The following is a 20,171-nucleotide window of genomic DNA, read 5'->3' as shown; positions in this document are numbered from 1 at the left end:
TGAATAAAATGTGTCTTTTGGAGCAAAAATATAAGACCCAGTCTTATTTTCAGGAAAACTGCGGTTAAAGGAGCTGTGTGACCTTGGGCAGTCTCCTTGAGTGTCAGGCCATAATTTCCTCACCTAAGGAACAGAGCTAAAACTACCTACCTCACACTGTCGTCTGGATTAAAAGCGTAAATCACTGGTCCAGGTGCCCAGTGGCTGTAGGGTTATGGTCATTAGTATGATTATGACAATCCCCAGCTGGTGTCTGGTATATAGAGTGGTTAGTGGCTCTGGGAAAATCGCTTGAGTTCCCTAAGCCTCACAGAGTTTCTCCACCCCCGCAGGGCCAGTCAATTTGCAACTGCTAGGGGAGTGGCTCCCGAATCGCGGGCACAGCAAAGGAGGGGTTTAGTTCCGGCAGAGAGTCGAGACCTATCACTTGCGGACCAATGGTGGAGTAGAGTGAGCTGGAACTAGTAGCAGAACAGCTGTCAAACTACGGCGGGATTTGACCTGGCGAATCCCAGCACTTCGCGCTCGGCGGCTCCGGGCGCGACCGGTGGGGAGAGCCACACAGCTTTCTTCTGTGCCTGCTTTCTCTTTGTAAAGAACACCCTTTAGGCGGAACAGAACATGCTCAAATGACTCAAAGCTGGGGGGTAGTGAAAGAGAGAATGGCGACTTTTGCCCTGCCTCGTGGTACTACTCATATGTTCAAGTTTCTACAATGCACATATTTTGGTGGCCAGGGGAAAAAAAAAGAAACTCAAAACGGAGTCAACTTCTGGCTAGCTCACAGTTATACTTAATGGTTTCTGTACACACAGTATAACAGGAGCTCTTCATTCATTTCTGGTATTTTGCCACTTGCAGGGCAAATGTTTATAAGAAATCAAAAAAAGCAAATACAAGGTAAAATGAAAACTTAACCAAGTTCACCTCTCCACCCTCGTTCCAGTGGAGATTTTCAACCTCCGCAGGGTATTTGATGCCCCAAAAGCTGTAAATGAACTGGTTCTTCAATCATTCTCTGAACTTTCTCTCAGGAATTTTTGCTCAGTTTGCAATTTTTAAAACAATGTGGATACGGGACAGTGGCCTGACAGCAGCCACATTTTCAGTGAGAAATTGCACCAGAGGCCCTCTCGGTCATTTAGTTGAAAGTTTAGAAAGGACTGAGCATCTTACACGAATTATCTTATTTAATCCTGCCATTATACTCCCACAGGTTAGGAACGGTTACAAGTCCCAACTTTAACTCATTTGACGTGTCCAAGTAGCAGCAACTGCATGTCGGGACCACACAAATTTGCCTGAACTCCGGGATCTTGCATCCCCACCCCCAAGGACACAGAGCTAAAAGGCCTCAAACAACTCATTTCCCCTGAAGGAGGGGGAGTTTTGAAAGCATTTTCGTCAATCGACTTGCAAAACCTTTTTATCTCGACCAGCCAACGGGTTCGAAGAACCCTTTTACTAGAGGTGGGGCTATGGATTGCGCGCGGCACATTCATTGGGAAAGCGCCGCCTACTTGGCGAGGGGCGCTTTAAATGCAGGCGCGGGAGCTTGCCGCATTCCCCTGGACTTGAGCGCAACCTCCCCTGTGTGAAGGGCACGCCGCCTCAACACCGCCTCAGCCATGCACTGTAACCGCGTCCCGCTCGCTACCCTTGGGAGCCAGCAGCAGAAGCTGCAGGTCTCGCCCCTGAAGGGGCTCAGCCTAGCGGATAAGGAGAACACGGTGAGCACGCCGGGGCCGGGGCCGGGGCCGGGGCCGGGGCGGGGTGGCGGGTGCCTGTGGGGCTCGGGCATGCCCCTCACCGCCCGTCTCCCCGCAGCCACCCGCCCTCAACGGCGCCCGCGTGCTGGCCAGCAAGGCCGCCCGAAGGATCTTCACGGAGCCGGCGGAGCCCGCGGAGCCCGTGAGTCGGCGGCGTGGGGGCGGGGAAAGCGCAGTAGGAGCGGCCAGCGCCTGGGGGCGCCTGCAGGAGCCGCTGCTCTTGGCGCCAAGCCTTTGTCTTTCTATTCAAACCCTACCCCTTCCGCCCCTTCCGGGCCCCGCGTTCTCCTTTCCCGCCTAAGCTCTTTCGCTTTCCAACGTTTTCCACATGGAATCCGTGTCTAACAGCTGACAAAGACAGTGAACCACATGAAATTGCCGACAACTGAATGTAGTTGGCTGGGGGAAACGGCGATTTCATATGGTTCATGGATGCCTCACCTTTTCATTCCTCTCCCCGACCAGAAAACTAAGGTATCTGCCCTCCGCGCGCAGGATGAGCCACTACTGAGAGAAAACCCCCGCCGCTTTGTCGTCTTTCCTATCGAATACCATGATATTTGGCAGATGTATAAGAAAGCGGAGGCTTCCTTTTGGACAGCTGAGGAGGTAATCGGCCTCAGGAGCGAGGCGACTTTATGAGAAAGTGGAGGCGTTGCCCCCAACGCTGGAGGAAGACCCCCTGCAGTGGCGGTTACAACTCGCTAGAAATATACTTGACTTACCTGTTGTTCATCTTGGGGATGGTGGCCCCCTGAGGCTGTTAGGTGTTCATATGCGCCTCACATAGAGCCAAGGGCACTCGACGTCATGTGGGGTCAGTCACCTTAAAGGGTAAGGATTGCGTGTGAGGTCCTGCAAGCTTGAACTGAATCCCCTGTGAACTTGTCGATTTCAGGTGGATCTCTCCAAGGACCTCCAGCACTGGGAAGCCCTGAAGCCTGAGGAGAGATATTTTATATCCCACGTTCTCGCTTTCTTTGCAGCGAGTGATGGCATCGTCAATGAAAACTTGGTGAGTCGTCCAAAAAAAGCCTTTTATTCACTTCAAGATGGAAGGGAGAACTAATTCTCTTTCCTCGTATACTAGGTTTTTCCATTCCGAATATATCGAGAAGCTAGTTTTTATGTGGCCACTCCTGATATATTGTAGTTCAGTTATTTCTTCCTTGTGGTGTTTTTTTCCCCTGACTAGAGAAGCTCAAAGACAAGGTTAAGCAGTAATAGGTTTACTCCTGGAGCCATCACATTTGCTCTCCTTTTTAATAGTTTGGTTGCATATATGGCTTATGGTGAGTGGATCCTTCTCACAATGAATTAGGAAAGAATCAATAACCAAGTGTTCGCAGAAACTGTATAAAATAGGGGTTATCTATTTCCTGATCTGTACATTAAGCATATGACAGAAAATGCCCACCTTTATCACAAAATAATGAGTTATATAGAAAAACAAATCTTAAAATGGTACAAAAAAGGGAGTGTGATGCAACCAATGTCCATTGATCCAAGTTGCACTGAGTTTTGATATGTTTGCCCACTAGGTGGAGCGGTTTAGCCAAGAAATTCAGATTACAGAAGCCCGCTGCTTCTATGGCTTCCAAATTGCCATGGAAAACATACATTCTGAGATGTATAGTCTCCTCATTGACACTTATATTAAAGATTCCAAGGACAGGTGAGTATTTGGGTGGTATGCCAACATGTTTAGAACTCACTAATTGTTTATTTCAAGTTTTTGGATTCATACAGGGATAGAAAAATGACTCTCAAATGACTAAGTCAAAGAAATTTCCTAGCTAGCACCCATGGTCGAGTCTGTTTTGAGGAAGAAACCTAAATTCACGTTTAGCCAATCACTAAAAACAAAGTTATGATGAGGTTACTCCATTTTTAGAGGTGGAAGTATACTGTCGGTCATCCAATCTCATGTCTTCTTTTGGGAAAACATCCCTTAGGCTCTGTATGATGAACTAAAACTTAGGTCTGACAGTTTTTACTCGTGGCAGACCCTAGTCTACAATGTGAGGCTGGGGCGGGGTGGAGGTTACAAAGTAGAACGTAGCTTGCCTCTCAAAGAGCTAGTAATAAAGTACAGAAAATAAGACCTAGAAGTACAAGTGAGAAATTGCATAGTGTAGTAGCCTCCCCTTATCTGCTGGAAATATGTTCCAAGATCCCGTGGAAGCCTGAAACCATGAATAGTACCAAATTCTGTATATACTAGGTTTTCTTCCTATATGTACACACCTATAATAAAGTTTAATTTATAAATTCGGCACAGAGAGATATTGACAACAATAACGAATAATAAACAGAACAGTTGTAACAATATACTATAATAAAAGTTATATGAATGTGGTCTCTTTCTGATAACAGAGACAGCTATGTGACTAATGGATAACAGGTGGCATATACAGCATGGATACACTAGACAAGGAGATGATTCACGTTCCAAGTGGGACAGCACGAGATTTCATCAGCTACTCAGGATTGCGATTTAAAACTTAAGAAGTTGATTTCTGGAATTTTCCATTTAATTATTTTATTATATACATATGGCATTTGGGAGCCCAGATAATTGGCCTGTTGATATAGACTTAGTGGGAGAGGTGCTGTCTGTTTAGGGTAATGATGGTCAGCATAGCTTAAAACGTTCAAATTTAAGGAAGATAGGGCCTGTGAACCTTGTTGTGACCTGGACTTAAAACAATTAAGCCAAAAAAGGCTCTTGATGTAATAGACTAAGAGTTTTCGTGTTAGTAGGTCTTGGGGCTCAACACAAATTAATGAACGTCTAATTTGTATTAACATAAATAAGTGTTGTGATTTTAAAACTGGTAGTGAAGGAAAAAGCAAACCAGTTAAAAAAAAACACATTTCAGTTTGAGCCCCAATTTGCCCTTGGTCCCAGTGATCTGATCTAGAAGCTTGTGATAAAAGGTCTTTGCTGGAATTGCTGATGTTCTGTGTGCTTCCCAGGGAGTATCTCTTCAACGCCATTGAGACAATGCCTTGTGTCAAGAAGAAGGCAGATTGGGCCTTGCGTTGGATTGGGGACAAAGAGGCTACCTATGGTAAGGGTACCTGTGGCCCTCCTTACACCTAAGCTTCATTTTTCTAAGGGATATTTGTTTCTTGGCCCTTTTTATGACCCCGAACAGTTACTCACTAGAAATATTTTGGTGTTAACTCTTAAATAGGAGAACGTGTTGTGGCTTTTGCCGCAGTGGAAGGAATCTTCTTTTCCGGTTCTTTTGCATCGATATTCTGGCTCAAGAAACGAGGACTGATGCCTGGCCTCACATTTTCCAACGAACTTATTAGCAGAGATGAGGTGAGTCAAGTAATTGGCTAATCTGGACCCCAAACACCAAATTTTAGGTACACTCTCGTGTTCATTGAAGGGAACCCCCGGTATTAGGTTGCCTATATCCACATTTCACATGTGAATTCAACCATATACTTACTTGTCAGGGAATGAAATACTTTAAATAATATACTGAAATTATTTTACTCATTCTTAGTATATTACATTTATATGTAGGTATTTCTCTATGAATGATGGGATTTTTAAAGGGATGTGTTATTTTTCCTGGTATTCTGTCTGATTCTGCTGTACTTGGAAGTTAGTGGATGAGCATCTCGATGAAATGAGAGCCCATTCGGGTCCAGCATGTGTCTTTGAATACACTTGGATTAAGCTGCAGACAGGAGGGGAAGGTGCCCGGGTATTCTAGTTCAGGTCACATAAGCATTACTTGGGGTTTAATGCACGAAGAATTGCAGACTTGAGGGCCGGGCGAGTGGCTCAGTTGGTTAAGAGCTCGCTCAAGAGTGCGAACTCTGAGCAACAGGGTCGCCAGTTTGATTCCCAGCCCGAGCTGAGCTGCCATGCCAACAGGTGGCAGGAAGGCTCAGCTAAAAAAAAAAAAAAAGAATTGCAGACTTGATTCACTTGAAGTTGAATTAATTTCCTGCACGTTAGGTTGTAAAAGTAGCTTAGCATTTTGCCTTTCCTGCTGCAAAAGGAATGAATGCTTTGAGCGGAAGTTCTTTTTGCCACATCACAGAGCAGTGAGGACCACATCTGGCCTGCTGTTAAGCATCTAGGTGGAAGCATTGAGAGTCTTGGGTGTGGCTGAGCCCTTCTCGTGTGACATAAGCAGAATAGGTGGCATTTAAACTGGCCATCCTTTCAACAGTTTTAAGTGCTTTTAGTATGGCCAAGCAGGATGTATAAGGAGAATGCAGAAAAAGATAGCCATTTCCTAGTCCACGTTAATGATGGAAGTCTTGTGGTTTTATAGTGGTCTTAAACCTTTTCTTCCAGGGTTTACACTGTGACTTTGCCTGCCTGATGTTCAAACACCTGATACACAAACCTTCGGAGCAGCAAGTCAAAGAAATAATTGTCAATGCTGTTAGGATAGAACAGGTGGGTGATGTGTTACAGTCTCGTGCTTGCCAGAAGACACCTTCGTGCTTCCATTTTACTGAGAAGTTGTGTTTTGGTCCCTAGGAGTTCCTCACAGAGGCATTGCCGGTGAAGCTCATTGGGATGAATTGCACTTTAATGAAGCAGTACATTGAATTTGTGGCAGACAGACTTATGCTGGAGCTGGGTTTTAGCAAGGTAAGGGATTGTTCATAGCCCTCTGATTCTTTTAAAAACTGGTGTTTTTTGTATTTATGTTTTGCTGTGAACTTTTTCAGATTTTCAGAGTAGAAAACCCATTTGACTTCATGGAGAATATTTCACTGGAAGGGAAGACTAACTTCTTTGAGAAGAGAGTAGGAGAGTATCAGAGAATGGGAGTGATGTCAAGTCCAACAGAGAATTCTTTTACCTTGGATGCTGACTTCTAAATGAACCGAAGGTGTGCTTTTTGCTGATTTTTCTTTATTCCCTTCTCACCAAAAGAAAAATTAGCCACTTAAAAAATGTATCAACCAGCTATACAACGAATTATCCATATGTTCGTTAATAGCATCTGTAAAGCTTTACCTACCTCTGTATTAATCCTGTTTGTTACTAATGCTAGTAGCCTTGCCTAGAAAGAAGGTGCATACAAAAGCTACTCCTAGGAAAGATCTTGTCAGTGTTTGGCTTTTGCAAGCAGGCTGGCTACCCACGACTTGACCATGGCTCTGAACAGGTCTTGGCCTCAGTGCGCCTCTGATCAGCAGGGCTAAGCATTTAGTTATTACCATGAGGTCCTAAGACGTCAGCTTCACTGCTTCAAAGCAGATGTTAAAGTTTACTTTATTTAAAAGTGGCACTTTACACGCAGATAAACATAGTTTGTATTGTCAACGTAAAGGCCTGATTCAGCCTAACTTGGTTTATATACCAAACATAAAATACGAGGTGTGATTAAAAAAATACAGTGAATGTTTAAATTTAAAAAAAATTACAGTGAAAGTAATTTAAAAAAAGTAAAAGTAAAACATTGCCATTAATCTCGCTTCAAATAATCCCCCTTGCTTCGAACACACTTATCCCATTGTTCTTGCCACTCCCTGAAGCAGTTCTGAAAGTCTTCTTTCGTGAATGTTGAGTGTCTTTAGTTGCTCTGTCATGGCTGCCTCAATGTCCTGAATCATTCTGACTTTGGGGAAGACCCAGAAGTCACACGGTGCCAGATACGGTGAATGCGGTGGATGAAGATACACCGTGATGTTTTTATTTGACAGAAATTGCCGTATACCAGAAGCTAAGTGTGACACGGAGCGTTGTCATGATGGAGGATAAAGTAAAGACACGAAAGAGGACTTCCAGAACTGCTTCAGAAAGTGGCAAGAAAGAATGGGATAAGTGTGTTCAAAGTGAGGGGGGGTATTTTGAGGGAGATTAATAATAACAATGTGTCTTTTACTGTAATAAATTTTTTTAATTTAAATGTTCACCATATTTTTCAAAAGATCACACCTTGTATTCTATTCACCACTAATGGGAGACGGCTCAAAATTTATTAGGTGACCAGAATAAGATAAACCTATATAATCTAAGCAGGTTAACTTCTATTCTTTATTTTCTTTAATGAAGTGCCTTTTCATCAACTATAAATTCACTCTTGTGTGCACCTAAGTATTAGCCATTTGGTGCCACGTAGATTGTATTTTGTATTCTGTAGCCCAGGTTGAGTTTCATGGGATAAGAGATACAGGGGAAGGAGTTCTTAACTTAAATCATTAGGAATTGAAGTGTGATCTGGGCTGACTCTTGGTAACCTGGGTGTGTGTGAGGGTCAGTTTATCATTTTATTTCTCAAACTGGATGCTGCCCAAATGCAAGCTATATGAGAGATTCATTCGTAGCTGGGATCTAAGGCATTAGTACTGGAAGTTGATTTTCAAATCACCCTTGAACAAAATGAACCAGCTAAGATTTTGCTCCTATTAAGTGGTAAAACCAGGACTGGAATTGGCTCTCTGAAAATTGTTTGTTCCGATTTCAATTTGTGTGTAAATAGGTACTATGGACTTAGTCCATTTATATTTACTGCCTGGGTTTTAAGTTAGAAAATGTTTTTGGTTTTTTTTACTGTATGTCCTTTTAGATTATATCTGCAGTTCATACTTTGAAATAATTGCCCAGTCTTCTTTTAATTCATAATTGATTGAATGTATATTGCTCCATGCAGTTACTGCTAGTGTTAGTACCTAACTCTGAGTGCCACCTGGTGTTTTAGGACAATAGTTTTGCATGAGCTACTAATACATGTTCCATTCAGATATTTCAAAAGGAAGTGTAAATTAATACATATAATCCCCCTCAATCCTTTGGCCACATTTGTTAACACGGGTTTTGTGTTGGCTGACCACTGGCCTGTTCTGTTGTCAGTTTTCTTCATTTATTGTACAAGTGGTCCAATAGTTCATTTACAAATTTCTGTAATACGCGGCCTTTTTCTATCTTGTTATTGTTAACCAACATTAATCCTGATTCTGTGGTCCTTACACTTGTACAACAAACATGAATAAACACTTTACCTTATGCTGTCAGGGACAGGTGGAGGTTGGAGGCAGGTTTGTTTAGGATTCTGCCTCCCATTAGCTATGTCGTGTAGGAATTCACTTCTTCCAGCTAGGATTCAGTTTCCGGGTCTGCTTAAATGGAAACCGATTTTTGTCTGAAGCATTTCTGAGTCGCTTAAAATTGAGTACTGCACAAGTGTTGAATGATTAAAATAAAATTTCTCTGGATGGGAGTGTTGAGGACAGACGAGGAGGAGATGACATTGTTTCTCCTGGTAGGCTGGGGACTAGCGTCCTGCCCCCTGCCAGGTTTCTCCTGTGAAGGAGAAGGCTCACTCAGGAGGCACGGGTTTTGTCCATCTCTCTATCCTGGCACACAGCCTCCAAGGACCGGGCCCTCAGTGAGTGGCCCCTGAATGACGAAATGAATTTGAGCCAAGTATTTTGAGGTGGATAATGGGTAAAGGTATATTCTGTTTCCTGGAGGAACCTAGTGGAGGGCTTTGCCTTTGCGCCCCAAAGGTGCTCAGTAAATGCCATTTGATGCATCATGTCATGTTGGTGACACCACTGGGGAAGTTCAGGGTAGCCATGTTCTAAGGATCATAAACTATTAGAACAGCCTCCCTGTGGGAAGCCCAGTCATGTTCCCTCTTGCTGTCCGCCTATGCCAGCCACCCACACTCGTTCTAGAGCACACTTCCATGCATCAGAATTAGTGTGGCCAGACCACTGAGTTGCCTCAGGTACCTGATAGATGCAGAGACTCATGGGCCTCATCTTAGACCTACTGAGTCAATCACAAGGAGCCGGCAATTTCAACAAGTTCATCCTAGCTCATCTCAGATATTTGAGATCTGGATGGGATGGACTCATTTCAGACCAGTGGTTTTCAACTCTTGGCATGCATTATAATCGCCCACGGGCTTTTAAAAATACCAGTGCCTGGATCCCACTTTTGGAAGAGGTAGCCCTGCTCAGAGTTTGAACTGGAGGTGCTTTCTGATTTGTGTTCCAGATGCACTGAGCCTGGCCACTGCAGAGGCATGTTTCATTGCATGGGAATATGGCTTCTGCTCACTTGGTGTTGGCCAAACCTGGCTGACCATGAGAGCCGTCCCCTGGCTGGCGTTGCAGCCAGAACTCAATGAGTTTTGTTAAAGCCATCTGGCCAGGGAGCTGTTTCTGTATGTTACTAAGGATCAATATAGCCCTGCCAGTGTTGGTCTGGAGAGCCTGCTAATGGTTTAACTCTTTGTATAGTAAGAGTCCCAGCCCTTATTAGTGAGTAGCTGTCTGGCTTTGAGGCAACAGGACTGCATGGCTTGGCCCTTTTAGACCAGAGAAGACTGATAGGACCCCCACCCCTCACCCCCTGTAGAGGGGGCTACCCTCCTGGTGTACTCTGGGCACTAGAGGAAGAACATGATCAGTGGTGTCCTTGTCATCCTGGGAGGGGCTTCTTCACACCAGGATGTTGTATGACAAGAAGAGTTGAATCCATTGCTGTGTATAAGGTTCAGTAACTTCATGGCTTGGCCATAAAGACTAGAGTGGCTCCTGCACGATGACGGACTGAAGTACTCTAAAGCCCCTCCTGCTACAAACACCTACTAATGAGAAATAACAAAAGATAAATGGGTGATGACTTCCCGAGAAAGGGGAATTCCCAGATGTGGGAATCTGACAGAGACCATGGAAGCCTGAGCTTCCAGCAGCCCTAGGGGTGGTTATTAGTCCCTTAGAAAAAACGGGAGGGTGAAACACCCAACACCCCCTTGGACTTGGAGGGAGGGATTGACCTGCACTAGGGGAAGAATTGGAACCAAAACCTCTGCATGAAGCCAGGACTGCCCCCAGTGAAATGGGGGCCAAGGAATAATCCCGCCAGCATGGGGAGGATAAGGGTGTTCATCTTTCTGGACTCAAAAAACCCCGCAAACCCTAGGCCTGAACCTCACAGATTCGTGGTCTAGGCACTCATGGAAGATGCAGAACTCTGATCCAGCTGCCTGTGGTTCCCATGGCTGGAGCTCACGATCATAAATACAAAACACATTGACTGGGTGTAAAAATCCCAAGAACTCCTGGCAAATAAAGTGAAAGGTAATACACGATCAAAGAGAAAAAAATGAATCAAAACCCAAAGAACGGTCCTATAAAAGGTTTTGAAAAAGAACCAGCTGGGATTTCTTGGACTACAACACAATTACTTCATTAAAAGGACCTATAAAGGAACCTGCTTAGATAAGATTAGATTTAGCTGAGGAGTAAGTGACCTGAAGAGATCTGAAGGCATTGTCCGAAAGTAGATGGGAAAGGACAAGAGATAGGAGTACAAGTCATTTCTAAAGGAAGTTTTAGGAATGGAGATGGTGACATACTGTTCCAGAATTGACATTCCTGTAAAATCCAAGGAACCCAGACGAGACACTGCTCCATCCCATGTCCAGGCAGGACCACCAGGGCAAGGTTCTGGGGCCACTGATCTGGGCAGGTGTGATCTAATAGCTGTTGATGTGAGCAGTGCGAGTTACATGATTTGGCCACAGTAACTTAGGGCTGAGGCCAAATGACGGGTGGAAAGACATGAGGGAGACTGGTTCTAGGCATAAGCTGACGGGTGGGCTAAGCCTTACCTGAATGTGGCCCAACCTGGCCTGAGTTTAAAGGACTAGCCTGAGGCTGCCTGTGACTCAGAAGGCCAGTTTCACTGCACCCCTCTGATTGGGTGACTGGGCAGATTGGGGGAGGGGCTGCTGGCACTCTGGCTTTGGCAAGATGGAATCTGCGTCAGGAGTGGTGGACAGGACCTTAGAAAGGCTTGCACTGGACCCAGAGGCCACTAACTGACCCCTGTTGTGCATGATCAAAAGCCCCCCTGATCACGGCCACTGGGATTCCAGACTCCATGTGACGAGGACCCGGGGGGTCCTAACCCACCCAGAGGCAGGCTTAGGACTTGGGTAGGGTTGAGGGTGGTGTGCTGTTTTCTCCTTGGCCTTGGAGCTTAGGGAATAGTGGGGCTGCAGCAGCCACCTTGCAGCTATAAAGGCAGGCCTGTCTTGAATGGGGTCCGCACTTGAGAAAAGGAGAGCTGATCTACAAAGAAGTGGGGTCCTCATGGCTTCGTTTTCTGGGTCCAGCCATTCCTGAATTCCATACCCCGGAGTTTGCACTTAGGTAGGCCTATAAGTTCCTAATAGAATCAGGTTGACTTCCCTACCACATGCAACAGTTAAACCTGGAGGGAATGCACAGCCCTGAGTTCATCTGATTCAGTCACCCTGGGGACAGAGAATTAGCCCCATTGTACAGGTGGCCAAGAGGCTGGGGTGGTCATGTTCCTTACTGAGGACCTCACGACGTAGACAAACAGTGGCTGCCCAGGACTAGAACTCAGGTGTGCTGACCATGGCCATACCCTTGTCCCTTTGTCACATCACTCATTGATGAGAGAACGGGAACCCCAGGCCTCCTTCACCCTGGTCCCAAGGAAACTGCTGCTGCTCAGCGAGCCTTGTCCAGGGGGTGTGGCCTCATCCCCCTTGTCCTGGTTTACCTGTGTCACCAGCCTGTGATGAGCCATACACTACACTAGGAAGGCCGGTAACAGGCTGGGCGGGGAGCAGTAACTGACCTTGGTGGTGGAACGCTGGGGGATTCAGTTGTTTCTAGAAAGTGCCTGGAGCAATAGCTGCCTCTGGAGTGCCTCCTTGGCCCTCCTGCAGGCCTGACCCCAGGATTTGCTTCACCAGGACCACGCTGAGAAGGTACTTCCTTTGAAAGGCACACCCATAGGTACCTGGGGCTGGTCCAGCCTCCTGTAGGCTATTCCTAATCCAATCCCAGTTCCTGAGCTGTATTGCCACACCTCAGAGAGCCCTTTGTTTCTGTCAGGGCATGGACTGTGGCAAACAAGCTGGCTTTAGAAATTGTCATTGTGAGAATCAGGTGATTAGTGCCTGGTGCATTTTTTAAACAACTTTATTGAGATAATTTACACACCATCCAAATCATCCATTTGAAAGAACAACTCAAGGGTTTTTAGGATAGTGGTGTAGTAACCAGCATCACAGCTTTAGAGCATGCTCACTCCACAGGGAGTCCCCGTACTCATGAGCCCCCCTCCCTGTTTCCCCTCCACCGTCCAGCCCCTGGCGACCACTGATCAGTTGTTCTGTCTCCACAGACCTGAATGGCACTTTTAAGGCAATAAGAAGTTTTTAATGGAAAGGGTTTTTATGGTTCTGCCTCGCAGGGATTTGATTTACATTTCAGGAGGCTTTTTTTCTTGGCATATTAGAAAAACATTTTGCATTAAAGATTCCTGACATTGCCTGGAAGGGGAGCCTGCTGATAGCCTGTGAGGTGGTTGGTAAATATTCCTTCACTCCCCATCATCACACAGTAACAGAGCCCTCCCCCTGAGCTGGGGGCAGGGCAGGAGGAAAGCCAGGGGTCACATCCGGTCCCCTGACTGGTTTTGTAGACTCCAAGCTAAGGATGTTTTAAAATATAGAAGACTACTACTGTTGGGTTGTCGGAAAAGTCATGATGTATTTTTTCTGTTTTTCGTTGCAAAAATGCGTCATGACTTTTCTGACAGCCCAATATTTCATGACACATGGAAATTATACGACATCCACATTTCAGTGCTATTGAAAAAAAGTTCAACTGAGTCAATCTGAAGATCTAATTGGCTTTATTCAATGATTCATGAATTGGGCAACATCCCATCTAGTAAGTAGAAAGGAGCTCCCAGGAGCTGTACAAAATGCAAGGCAGGAAGAGGGTGGGACAAGGAAATTAAGAGTAGGTTATTTCAGGCAAGGACATGTGCCTTTAGGGGGAAGGCAGTGGATCTTATCAGGCAGGTTACCTCCCTGTGCTGATGAGGAAATTCCAGACTGATTGGTTTAAAATTCCACTCCAGGGAGAGGCTGAAACTGCCATCAGGCTAGGCATTAAGTTGGGCTTACCTACAAGTGACTATTTTGGGCCTGTTGTTTCTTTTTCTCATAGCACCCATAGATAGTGTCATTGGCACACAGCCACATCATTTGCTTATGTTTTGCCCATGGTTGCTTTGGCGCTACAATGGCATAGTTGAATCACTGTGACAGAAGCCATATTTTACCTACAGCTACAATATATTTTTTTTAATTTTATTGGGGAATTGGAGGAGAGGAACCGTGTTGGGGAATTGGGGAGGGGGACCAGCCAAGTTGTTGTTCAATCTTTGTTGTGGAGAGTGCCAGTCGTCATCTGGCTGCCCGTTGGCAGCTCCTGGCCTCTAAGCTCAAGGTGCTGTGTTCAGTCTTAGTTGCGGGTAGGCGTAGCCACCATCCCATGCAGGAGTCCAACCAGCAGCCTTGTTAAGAGCGCACACTCTATCCACTAAGCCATCCAGACGGCAGCTCAGCTCAATGAGCCGAGTTCAGTCTTAGTTGCGGGTGGGCATAGCCCACCATCGAACAGGCAGTCTTGTTGTTACACCAGCTGAGCCATCCTGCCACCTGTTGGCAGCTCAGCAACAGCTCAGCTCAGGTGCAGCATGACTGGCCCATGTGGGAATCGAACCAGCGGTCCTGTTGCTCAGAGCTCGTGCTCTTAAGCCAACTCTTAACCAACCAAGCCACTTAGCCGGCCTTACAATATTTTCTGTCTGACCGTTTTCAAAAAACGTTTGATGACCTAAAAGTGAAGTATGACCGCACTCTTGAAGGGTCCATGGTCAAGTCAGAAAATGGGCAAGTGATAGATGTTCAGTAATGGAGGGCTGGAGCCAGCAAGTACTCAAGAGCAGTTTGTTACATTTTCAGGAATTTTGTGAGTGTATTAGCTTGCTAGGGCTGCCAGAACCAACTACCACAGGCTGGGGGGCTTAAACAACAGAAATGTATTTACTCACAGTTCTGGAGGCTGGAAGTCCAATGTCAAGGTGTCGAAAGGGTTGGTTTCTCCTGAAGTCCCTCTCCTTGGCTTGTAGATGGCCGACTTCTCCCTGGGTCCTCACATGGTCATCCCTCTGTGTTTGTGTCCTGATCTCCTCATGTAAGGACACTAGTCAGATTGGATTAGGGCTCACCCATAAGAGCTCACTTCACCTTATCTCTTTAAAGACCCTTTCTCCAAAAACAGTCACACGCTGAGGTATTAGGGGTTGGGACTTCAGCATATGAGTTTTGGGAGGATTCAATTTACCCGTCTCACTGAGCTAGTAGCTAAATACAGCCATTACTAAAAATTAAATTACATGCTCATAATTAAAAAAGACAAATAAAATACTCAAAAGCCTATTTTACTACATGTTACTATTACCTATGCTCCTGAAGCTCTTTACATCTGCTCTATCCATGTGGAGGAAATATCTATAACAGTGGGTTACTGACCATGGCTTTCCAAGTCCATGACCAGCGACGTCACTTTGGCAGCTCAGAATCGGCTTTGGTGGGAGTATTTACACCATGGAGATGGGTAAGTGCTACAATTCAGGGTCCCCTCCTCAGAGAGCTGGTTGTTAAACATTTACCAGCACATGGAGGGGTGCTAAGCGCTGAGACAGAGGTCAGCCTGAACTTATGGGAGGATGCCAGGACTTGAGGGATCAGCAAAAGTTTCACAGACCAAGGGATGATGCCGAGTGACACCTTGAACATGAGTGAGGGTTGGCCAGACATAAGGGAAGAAGGGGCAACACGGGTTTGCAAAGCCCTGAGGCTGTGGGGGTGGGGGGGCGCAATGGCAGGTTGGCACTAGTCACAGGTGGGAGAAGAGAGGAGTTGTGAAGGGAGGGCGGGCAGGACCTAGAGTTCTATTCTAAGGAGGTTCTGGCAGTAATGGGGAGCCACGGGGGGTCTTGGAGCCAGAGGGAGGGCCTGGGTGGTGAGGGTGTCACTGCCGTCAGTGGGGTTTGTGGTTGGGCCTGTGTGTGGAGTGTGTGCAGGGCACTGTGACTTGCTTTCTCTGGGTCCTTTGCAGGTGGAAGGTTCTCGGAGAATGTTGGTTGAGAGGCTGAATCATCCCATTTGTTCTGAAATCTTGAACAGGGGACTCAGCTTTCTATCTCCAATTAGAGTTGGAGCTGGAAATTGCCTAAATGTTAAGTGTCTTGGTGTAGAATTAACCCCGGGTCCTTCACAGAATGTAAAAGCATTTATGAGACTCTACAAGAGTATCCAGAGAGAAGATTTATTGAAAGTTAAAAAGGGAGAGACAGAGTCCTGTTTGGAACTGGCAGAAATTTTGCCATGGCAGTCTGAGAGGGAGAGCTGCGGAGACAGAGGGGTAAGAGAGATACTGGCAGGAGTTGTGCCAGGGCAGAGTCCGATGGAGGCAGCTGCACCGACGAGAAGGAGTGTTGGGGTTTTATATTTTTCTAAGCAGGATGTAGGGTGCTTGTTAGCTTGCAGGGGGGCTGCCGTTACAATTGTCTTCTCCTGGGAACTGTCCTGTTCACATCTATGATGGATGTCAGCTTGCAGGGTGTTGCTGTTGTGATTGGGAACCATTCTGTTCCCATTTATCATGGGTGTTTGTTAGTGTGCAGGGAGTTGCCGTTGCGATTGGAAACTGACTTGTTCCCACCTATGATGGATGTAAAGTGCTTGTCAGCTGTAGGTGCAGTGCTGGCCAGGGGAGTCAGAGCCCAGTGGTTAATGTTTAAGCTCCTCCCTGTTAGCCCACAAGCTTGCTTCTGTTAATTCTTTACTTGTCTTATCATTAAGCAGAGGGGGAATGGTTAAATCACAGATATCTATACCATAGAACACTAACCAGTCATTATAAATGATAAATAGGAAGGTTATGTAGCAATGTGGCGAGCTGCTGATAGAACTATGATAAATTGAACATAAGCATCTTAAACAGAACATAAGATTCTATGTGTCTTTACTATTCAAGACAAACATGATAAATACACAAAAGTCTATTTTACTACATACTACTATTACCTACGCTCCCAAAGCTACACATCTGTTCTATCTGTATGGAGCAAATGACTGTGTAACGTGTGGCTGAGCATGTCTTTCCAATTCCATGACCAGTGACATCACTTTGGTCATAATGACATGACACTATGTGCACATAAGGATAAAGACGGGCGGGAGGTGTCACAAATGGAGAAATGCCATCGGCGTCTCACGGTGATGGGAGTGAGAGTGTTTCTTTCTGTTCTATTGTTCTGTGTTTGATTTTCTTGTAACAAATACTGAAGAGCAGTTGCGGCAGCTAAGGGCAGCCTACCCAGGCTGTCAGTTCTGATGCCCAGAGAATCTTGGACTTTGGAGTCCAATGGACCCAACTAAGTCCCTTCACTGTCTGTGTACAGGCTGTGCTCAGGGGCCCAGAGGGGTTAAGTCTGCAGGTGGCAGGGCTGGGGCTTCAAATCGGGGTGTGTGTGTGTGGGGGGGGTTGGGCCCTCAGTCCCTCCCACCCCCACTGCGTCCCCCCTTGGGACTTCAGAGAGTTAGTGCCACCAAGTCATGCTTGGTGACACCCATCTTAGGCTATGCTAGGATGATGTCCCTTGTATTAATATGGCCTCCCTAGGGACACTGTCAACCCCGGTGGGCAGGACCCGCCTCCTTTCACATCCCTGGTCACTGTCAGCGGAGGCCAGGGCCCATGGTGGACAGACCCCTGTGACTGACTGAATGGCGGGGGCCTGGTGTCTGAGGCCTGGTCGTGCGGTTGAGCGAGCATATGGTTAAGGGTCATATGTTCCAAGGTCACATGAAGGAGGGTGATTAGCTCCAGAGAGGGACGGGGTTGGGAGCAGGGGGAAAACCCTCTATCTGTTCTTGGGAAAGAGAGGGGTGCGCAGGGGGGAGGGGAAGGATGCTATTCCAGAGTGGGAGACAGTGAACACAACACAAGCCTGGGAGACACAGGAGTCGGAGGAAGGGGTGGAGTGGGAGGCCATTATTTCACAAGCAGCTACTGAGAGCCCTACTCTGCTTCCCTTCTGCTCAGGTGCTGGGGAGACACGAAGCACAAAGAAGGTGGAGACTGTGTGACAGAAAACCCGCCAACTGACTTGTGGTAAGTCAGGCGCGGGTCAGTGCAGGAGGAACCGAAAGCGGGGGGAGGGGCCAGGAAGGGGGTGCTCTTTCACATGGTTGGTCAGGGGAGCACTGAGAGGAGGGCCCTGGAGGAGGAAGTGGGGGACGGACTGCGTGGTCAGCAGAGGACAGTGGAAAGCGCCGTTCAGGCTGCAGCACGCTTGCCATCCAAGGGGCCAGCAATGGCCAGGGAGGGGCGCTCTCCCGAAGGCCCCCGTGGTTCCAGGCCTTGGCAGTGGCTGAATGGATCTGCCAAAGGGTAGTGGGCCCAGTGGGTCTTCCAGGCAACCTGGACTAGAAGCATGGACACTATCTCGGAATTGCTAGAAAAGCCAATTCTCAGGCCCCACTCCAGACCTACTGAATCAGGAGCTCAGGGGGTGGGCATGAGGGAACCTGGGGAGCAGTCACACCCCTCCCCCATGGACCCCAGGTGGCTTGGGTCTGAGAGTCCACTTTCCTGGGAAGCAACTCAGTATGGGCCTGAGTGGTTTCATTTGGGGGAGGGAGGGTTGGGGGGAGGACGGAGGGAGACGGGTGGAGGTGGGGTCAGGATTCATTACCTGTCAGCCAGCACCGCCAGAAAGCAGGCCAGGTGCAGGGTGCAGGGACCGAGGCAGGTGCAGGGTGCAGGGGTAGGTCCCTCGGAGGTTTCCCAGACCCGAGCTCTCGGTTTCTTTTTTATTCTTCCTGGGTTGTGTCCTTGAAAGATGACCTCGGATCCCTTGTGTCAACCCCGCCTCTCTTCTGCTCCGCCCAGCCAGCCCCCTTGAAGGAGGAGCCTCGCTCCGCTGCCTTCTCCAGACTCCTCATGCCTGTCACAGCTATCTGGCTTCCTCCCTGACTTCCCCACTGCCACTGTGTCCCCAGATGTGGACCTTTGCTTTCTTTTCACCATGCACTATCCTAAGCACTTTTTATATGCTGATTCATTCACTTCTCCCAATAGTTTTTTACAGGAAAGGGACTAGAGGCACCGACAGGGTAAGTGACTTGCCCAAGGTCACACAGCCAGTAAGAAGAGGAACTGCTGTTTGAGCTGGGGCAGCCTGGCTGGAGTCACGCTGAACCTTGATGTCCATCGTGCTGCCTCCTTGTGGCCAGTGGGTCCTCACTGAGTGCATGACCCCATACTCCCCTGGTTTTACACCTACTGCTCCTTCTCAGTCCCCTTTGCCCACCCACCTTCCTCTCGCTGCTGTTGCAGAATTTTTTCCTAGAGCCTCTTCACACCTGTCTGGCATTACAACAACTCTCTCTCCTCGATGCAGGTTTTGAGTTCCAGGCCTAATATTCAACTAGACAGCTCCACTTGGGTGTCCCACAGACAGCGCCCTAAACTGCACCCACAAAATGCTCGTCATCTGCTTTTTCCATGCTGGGTGAATGGCATCCCTAGCTCTGGGCGCTAGGTCAGAAATCCAGGAGGATCTGCTATTCCTCATGTGGCCAGGAGGGGGGAGCCTCCCTATTCCTCAGCAGGTCCCCGTGTCCCGTAGATCCTTTCGTTCCCAGACTGCACTCTGAGGCAGCCCCATTCTAGTGGAGATCAGGGCCATCTCACCGGGGTTACCACCTGTCCCACTTCTGCTCTTTCAGGTCTCAACCCCGAGGTCACGTTCCCTAGGCACCTCCCGAGACCTACCAGGGCTGTATTCGGAGTCCCTTTTGCTCCCGTGGCCTCCAGCAGTACCTGCTCTGAGGGACTATCATACAGTCATGCCTGCCTCTCACTTTTCTAACCCCCCCCTTCCCCCAGTTGTGAGTCCCCTGCAGTCAGGGACAGGGTCTCTGTCCCCATATGTATCTTCAGCCAGCATCTGGCACGGACATAGTACTCTGGATTCTCTCAATAAGTGTCCATTGAACGAGTGACCAACTGACCCGGGGGAAGCTGCTGTCTGATACAGTAGCAGGAAGGTCACGCTGCTGGGGATGAAGTGGGATAGTGATTGAGGAGGCCCTGGCCTCTTAGGGGGGAGTTGGTAAAGGACTCGCTTCCTCGCCCCGCTTTTTTCCCTTTCTCCTCTCCCTGCCCCGTCCTGGCTAACCTGCGAGTAGCTGCAGATGCTAACTGAATGTTATGTCTGTCCTGCCCCTGCTGCTCACTCACAGGGACTTCAGGGTCCCAAGCCTGCACCGAAGGCAGAATCCTCAAGGCACGCCGGCTCTCCCTTCCACGAGCGTCCCCAAGCTCTGGGCCACGCTGTGCTCCCTTCCAAGGACTCGAGAGGACAGTGACAGCAGCCAGTGCCCGAGGTATCTCCTTGGGCCCTTCCAAGCTCAGGGACGAGGTCTCACATCTAATTCCTAATGCACAATTTCTTTCTTTTCCAGTTTTCTTTGGAACCTGTACTTG

At 47.5% G+C, this 20,171-nt stretch overlaps 1 protein-coding gene across 3 annotated transcripts; it reads left to right on the top strand.

Annotated features, from left to right (window-relative positions):
* The first annotated feature begins 1,216 nt into the window (after nucleotides 1–1,216).
* RRM2 (ribonucleotide reductase regulatory subunit M2) lies at nucleotides 1,217–18,235 on the top strand. Of its 3 annotated transcripts, none has more exons than XM_019650011.1 (11): nucleotides 1,217–1,730; nucleotides 1,828–1,911; nucleotides 2,235–2,378; nucleotides 2,668–2,784; nucleotides 3,311–3,444; nucleotides 4,749–4,843; nucleotides 4,970–5,103; nucleotides 6,100–6,204; nucleotides 6,289–6,402; nucleotides 6,483–6,646; nucleotides 17,724–18,235. In XM_019650011.1, the coding sequence occupies exons 1-10, from the start codon at nucleotides 1,629–1,631 to the stop codon at nucleotides 6,633–6,635; spliced, it is 1,182 nt and encodes a 393-aa protein (XP_019505556.1). In that variant the 5' UTR covers nucleotides 1,217–1,628; the 3' UTR covers nucleotides 6,636–6,646; nucleotides 17,724–18,235. The 3 variants fall into 3 exon arrangements, with proteins under 3 accessions (XP_019505556.1, XP_019505558.1, XP_019505555.1); XM_019650013.1 differs by lacking the exon at nucleotides 17,724–18,235 and adding an exon at nucleotides 7,464–7,502; XM_019650010.1 differs by lacking the exon at nucleotides 17,724–18,235 and having other exon boundaries at nucleotides 6,483–7,201.
* Nucleotides 18,236–20,171: the final 1,936 nt, after the last annotated feature.

The sequence above is a fragment of the Hipposideros armiger genome, unplaced genomic scaffold (genome assembly GCF_001890085.2).
Source record: "Hipposideros armiger isolate ML-2016 unplaced genomic scaffold, ASM189008v1 scaffold_137, whole genome shotgun sequence".
NCBI lineage: Eukaryota > Metazoa > Chordata > Mammalia > Chiroptera > Hipposideridae > Hipposideros > Hipposideros armiger.
Note: the sequence above shows the minus strand (reverse complement) of the source record. Positions and strands in the feature narration are given on the sequence as shown.